The 6,542-nt window shown below is 42.0% G+C and overlaps 1 protein-coding gene across 2 annotated transcripts in view; it reads left to right on the top strand.

Moving 5' to 3' along the window:
• Positions 1 to 306: 306 nt before the first annotated feature.
• CFTR (CF transmembrane conductance regulator) overlaps positions 307 to 6,542 on the top strand; it is a gene marked incomplete at both ends in the record, with an annotated part of 91,007 nt that continues 84,771 nt past the window's right edge. For both annotated transcript variants that reach the window (XM_082479818.1, XM_082479817.1), the window contains one exon: positions 307 to 359. In XM_082479818.1, the coding sequence (XP_082335944.1) occupies positions 307 to 359 (53 nt within the window). The remainder of the gene's footprint in view (positions 360 to 6,542) is intronic.

Raw genomic sequence — 6,542 nt, 5'->3', positions numbered from 1 at the left:
GGCAGCGCGGGGGCCGGTCCCCCAACCCTCCCGCTTTTGAACCTTGGGCAACGCAGAGGCGGGGAGAGGGGCAGGGGCAGGAGGGCGGCGGTGACATCAGAGCCGCCCGAGCGGATAAGGTGGGAGAGCGGCGGGAGGGGAGCGGAGCGGAGCGGAGCGGAGCAGAGCGGGACAGACAGGCGTCGGCGATTAGCGGCTGCCTCCGGTCCCCCCCTCCCCTCCCCCCCCCGCGCACCGCACCGTACTGTACTGTACTGTACCGTACCGCACCGCACCGCACCGCACCGCACCGCAGCTCCGGGCACCATGCAGAGGTCCCCCCTGGAGAAGGCGAACATCTTCTCCAAACTTTTCTTCAGGTGGGAGAGCCCCGGCGCGGGGCAGCGGCGGTGCGAGGGGTCTCGATGGGGGTTCAGCGGGGGCTCAGCGGGGGGTCCCCTCCCCCCCCCCCCCTTACCCAGCGGAGAAGGGGGCCGAGCGCTGGGCGCCAGTTAGGTTTGCAAAGGTCTGTGGGGAGAGCGGTGGGAGCCCCGCTTGCTGCCGGATGATGGGGTCTCTCTTTTTTGTTGTTGTTGTTGCTGAGGTTTGAGCGCCAGGAACGGGCTTTGTCTGTCAGGTGTCATAAACCCTCGCTGGACCCGGACAGATGAATTTATGACATAATTTGAGCAACCTTTGGTAAATTGCTCAACTAGTTAATCTGTTATTTCACCGTAAACTGGGCGAACACAGTGGGGTGGGGTGGGGGGGGCAGGGGGGAAACTGTCAGACCAAGGATTCCTTCTGGTTGGCTTTTTGGCTGTTCAGCGTTTGCTCAGTGTGTGAGTGTAATGTAAGGTCCTACTGGAACCAGTTCCTTGTAAACCTTGAAAGTGTTCTCTTACAAGCAAAGTCTTTTCTTTTGCACAACTTAAAATAAAAGGACAAGAAAGAGCCAATACCAACACCTGGGCACAACGTACTTTATAAGACAATATAGAAGCCTGAACATGTTTTATGTGACATTGCTAGAAATGACATTGCCAACTGGAAAGAGCAAATAATCTTTCTGGCTTTGGCCCATACATGACTGGTTTCACCAGGGTGCTGGTTCCCCCCTTTTGTTACTTGAGGGTCTTTCACACAGCAGGGAGGGGAGGGAGGAAATCTTGTGTAAGATGCGAACATGGTGACTGAAATGGAAACACGTGATGTAAAACCATAACATTGGCACGAGGGCTCTGCCTGAGCAACTGAGGGCTTTTAACTCACTTTTGAATCCTTTTGGGGTAGCTTTCCTTTCTAGCAGTTGGCCCTGGACCTTTTTTAAAGCTTCTTAAGGGAAATGGGTCTGTACGAATCACTTTGTTGGAACCGCTTTGTTTGCCTGCCCCTCCGCCTTGGCTCATTTTATCCAGGTGTGCTAGCAAGAAAGGATCCCAAACAGAACCAGTTCCTAAAGTTTTACAAACATCCAGATAAAGGTGAGGATCCTAGAGGTGTCCTCCAGTGGTCCTGCAGCTGGAAAGAAGCCGTACCTGCTCTCAAATGCTGCTAGAGCCAGGGAGCGTGGATGATGGGAGTGTAAGCCTTTACAAATTCTCCAAGAAGCTTCAGTCAGTGCTCCTGCCAAGTATAAGCTACAAATCTGTAGGAAATAATGCTGCATATTAACGTCATTGCTCAAGGAACCACTTGTCCTGTTTCATTTTATTGATTTGAAAAACTTCTATCAGAGTACTGCTCTCCTAGGACCTGTGATACTGAAGGTGTCAAGAAAAAAACCCAGTAAGATAAAGCAAATATACGTCTGATTCCTACCTTAGCTAAAGTTCCTGTGGCTGAAACCAGATGCACTTCATGCTCATTAAGTGCATAATTAACTGTCCTTGGGTCTGACCTGGTCTTTTAAGATCAAAGTCTTTAAGTCAATTAAATGATGTTTGAATCATGCTTATCATGCACGATACATTATATTGTACCAGCTATCTGACTGTAACTGAAGAGATAATAATTAAGTATATAAAGTTAAAGAGATGTTTATGATGAATATTGACTAAAGCAGAGAAATTGCTTTACAAAATATTATAGTAACATTGTTTCATGGAAAAGTCAGGCTTTTCGTGTAAATGTTCAGTTCGCTGGGTAAGAACAGCCAAAATTGTATGTGTACATCTATAAAGTGTCTAATATGGTTCTAATACCTTAGGAATGATGTTTCTGTGAATGACAAAGTCTCTGCTTAGTTGTGTTTTACCGCACACAGTGTGAATGTCTGTTTCTTCACAAACGTTATATGAAATAATTGAAAAGGTCACAAAAGTGAAAGCCACAAGATATGAAAGTGTATTACATCCAAATTGTCAGCACGGATGTCTTTCTCTTAAAAAAAAAAAACAAACATTCATTATATGTAGTGATGAAACATGCTACCTTGTTTTAAAATGCATCCCTTCAGTCTTCAAAGACTTCATCAGTTTCTGTCTCATTGAAAGTAGATTGGGATCAATGCTAAAGATTATTAAAAGGTAAGTTATCACAGAGGAAAGATTCATCAAGGTATACAAATTTCACAGTACTTGGAGGCATAATATTTGTGACCAGCTTTACAAAGTCAGTAGCATTTGCTACATACCAGCAACAAGAGACCTGTCCACTCAACTGGAAACGTCCACAACATAGTGATTAATGAGTGAGATTGGAACAAGATTTTCTAAGATGTCAGACGATTCTGTTAGTGTTTTAACTGAATCTAAACACATCAATGTTTTCTGATACTGATCCTATTTAGTAAAGCACTCCAGCACTACATTTTAGTACATGCTTTACTTCCATGAGAACGTGTGAGACGGAACTCAAGGGCGTTATAGCTGAAATCGGTCGTCAATTCTTTCTTTTTTTAAAAAAATAAACCCAACCAAAAAGGAGTGTATGGAAAAATATTGCCTTTTCCAACGATGATGTAATAGTTGCTTTCAAGTACAACATTGCGGAATGCTTCAGTGAAGTAACTTTTACAGGAGGCTTCCATGCGATTATGTGTGAAGTACTGATCTGGATATAATGCAATAAGTTGAAGGTCACGTTAGCAGAAGTGATGCTAAAGTATTAGTTGTTGTTATTCAGGAAATCTTGCTGATAAATGTAAAATTATTATTTAATATTGTACGAACTGTTATCAGTGTCTTGATACCAATGTCTGTAAATGTATTGGCAAGGTTTTATTGCTTTGTAGTGTGTCCTGTTTGGGCTGGAGGGATAGGTTTAAATGTGTTAAAGTCAGAATGGAGCTCCTCGCTCATAACTGAATAGTTTAGACATGTTTCAGTATTGTTCGTACATTTTTTTCTGAATTCTTTATGCCAAAAAGTGAGAAGCTGTCATGTGTATACAAGTAGTATCTTAGGGAAAATGTTACTTTTTGTTGGATTTCCAAGGTTAGCAACACTGGTGGGGCAAAAAAAAAAAAAAAAAAAAAAAAGATTTGCTTGGGGTGGTCATGACAGAAAGTATTTAGACATTAAAAATCAACTTTCATCCTAAAATTTGAACAATTTTTTGTTTAGAAACTTGAGTTTTGGTGGTTGAGAAATGAGGTGTGGACAAGTGGTTTGTGATCTTCCATTAGGATGACACTTGCAAAACACTAGATACTAAGTGTTTGGGGTTTCGGGTTTTCTTTTGTGTTTTGTTTTAGTTTCCTTATTACATTTTCAGAGTTGATCCCTTTTGTTCCCAGCCACATGCAAGACATTTATCTGTGCACTGGCAACTTTTTGTCTTATTTAAAGAAAATAGAGTTTTATGCAGAAGCTGTCATATGGTCATATGCTTTACCTTCGTATTCATTGTGAAGCTTCACTTTTGTCTTTATAACAGTTACTTATATTGGAGTTTTGCAGGGTTGAGGCCATACCTTTTGTAGCAAACAACATCAGAGTACTTTGCAATCACCTAGTTTTTATTGTAGATTAACTGAGATCAGGCAGTATTGTTATGGTTTTATTAAGGCAAGTTAATAAATGGAACACAGAGTTACTGTTGGAGTTTCAGAAATGGCTGCAACTTTGGGACAATTCTGATTTTTTTTTTTTTTACATGCAAATTTTGATATTTAAATACAAGTTCACAAAAAGCAATCCTTGTGCTCCTGTCCAACACATCTAAGCATATACTTTTGCTGTGTTAAGTACCAAACGTGACAACTGTCTTGGCTGGACTGAGTGGTTCAGTGTCTGATTCCTTATTAAATCCAGATGAGAAATACAAACTCAGGCAGCTTTTGTGCTATGTCCTCTAGCGGGCTCAGTCCATCAGACCTGCTCTAGTTGCTTCTTTCTTTCCAGACCAGAGAAAAAGTAACCTCCCACCTTTTTACCCAGCTGTTCAGCGGTTCCAAGAACAATTTAGCATGTAGGGGATAAATGTTGGATTCCTTCTTCTGCCGTGTGTGCGCTGGGAGAGGTAGGAAAAGGAATTCAATTCTACACCTTTCCTCTTCTAGGAAGTAGGACCAGTGTTACCAGGGTATGGTAGTGAAGGTGTTTTAGTTCTCTATCTCTGGCTCAGCTAATCTTTTTAAAGCATCAGGGCAAGGGTGACTGCGTAGTTTACAGGGTAAGAAGCTCGTTTGCAAGTCCTGATTTCTGGTCTGAGGGCACTTTTTACGAAGCTTTTAGGGTGGATAACAGAATCCAGGACTTAAGTTTTGAAAGTACCTAGCCCATGGTTATTCTTTCGCTCTTTCTAGCTTCATTCAGTCTTAATTGCACGTTTGAGAGTGCCTTGACCAAGACAGTTTCTGGTTTGAATAGGCATTGTCATGGGAATTAGTTTGAATCCCTTCAGAGAAAGGAACTAAAGCCAGACCTGCCCTAGGCAGTCTTTGCTCTATTCTTGAACTATGTATCTTAGGATTTAATACCAAGAGGGTACTTAAGATTTTGATTCCTGAATAGAGAAGGATTTATGTGCCTATTTTCCTGAAGAAGTTTGGGATTCAATGTGTACATTCATCCTCAGGACTTCTCCTGAAACAGTCTTGAGTTCCTAAATATCCCAGGTATTGTATAGGAAGCTTAAAGACCTAATTCACATCTATAAATTTCACTCTGGAGGGCAAGTATCTGGAAATTGTCATATCCAACATAGATTTGGAGCATCCCCTATGCTGTAGCATCTTTGCTCATCTTCCCTCTCTGAGTAGGGAGCCCCTGAGTACATTGGCAGCTATGAGCAGGGGGCTTGAATTGCACAGTGTGATGGCTCAGTTGCCTTAGACACTCATACAAGGCCAATTTCTTATAGTATATTCTTAAGGTGCTTTATGGGTCTGGTCCTGAGGACCTGCCTTTCGCCGATCCCAAGTATCGTAAAACCCGGCTGTTAGTGGTAACCAGGCACAGATGCAGCCACAGCACAGATTCTGGGCCGGTGAGGCTGCCTGGTCGTTTATTTATCTGTTGCCACAAGTGGTCCTTGAAGAGCCACTGATCTACCAGCCCTTCAGACCTGTTTGAAACGGCAAACTTTCGTTACTTCTGAAAGTCAGCCCCCAGGTGGTTCAAAGATGTGCGTGCAAGTTTTGGACTACTTTTGAAAATTTGACTTGTACCAATATTTCCAAGGTAAAATATGAAACTTGAAGGGTGCTGGCAAAAGGATGCTCTGAAATAATTTCAGCCACAGGAATACCTTCTCTAGTAATAAGGCTAAATTGTGTCCTTGGGTCAGCCTTCTACTGCATCTTCGGTCTAACGAGCAGAAGTGTAAAACCTGCATAGCCCTTCTCTGGCTGCTTTTTACCTCCAAAGCATGGTTGCCTCTATCAAGTTGCATCTGAGTTTCTGAAATATATGTAAAGCTTCTTTTCCTCCTGCAGGAGGAAGACTTACCATCTTGATACTCAAAATTAAATGATCAAGCTTTTGAAAGATTTGAGGACCCGTCTGAACCTTTTTATTCTCTTCCATGCTTATTTGATTTTTGTGGGATAGAAAATAATCCATCCAAATCCTTGAATTCTTTTTTAATACTGTAGGCAATTACATGGAAAGTAGTTTTATTATCTGTATTATAGAGGTTTCTAAATGCCCTAATAGAAACGTGAAGTCTACTGTATTAGGGACTGGAAAATATTTGATAAGGAAGTCTGTTTTGAAGATGTAAAGTCTAAGTAGATAGCACAAAGGATGGGCTAAAAAGAAGTTTCCTTATTAGTTCTGTAGAGAAGAAAGTGGGGTGTACAAGGATTGTGATTTGTCCAGGGAGCACGTGGTGGAGTCGGGGCAGACTGCCTGAGATCTCCTGTCCAGGTCTTTAACTACACAAGAGTATTTCTGGTGTGACAAAGTTACTTCAGAATATTTCTACAGAGAACGATGGTTGCCTCTTTCATGCAAAAGAGTCTCAGTCTCTGAATATCTAGGATTTGTTGAGTATGCTAATTTTCAAACTGGTGAGAATAGCCTGACTTATTGCAGGAGAGTTCTACAGGTTGCCATTGTCTCGTTGGGGTTTTTTGTTGTTTGTATTTTTTTTTTCAGTTTTATTATTTCTTCACC

This window comes from Vanellus vanellus (assembly GCF_965231255.1).
Source record: "Vanellus vanellus genome assembly, chromosome: 1".
NCBI lineage: Eukaryota > Metazoa > Chordata > Aves > Charadriiformes > Charadriidae > Vanellus > Vanellus vanellus.
Note: the sequence above shows the minus strand (reverse complement) of the source record. Positions and strands in the feature narration are given on the sequence as shown.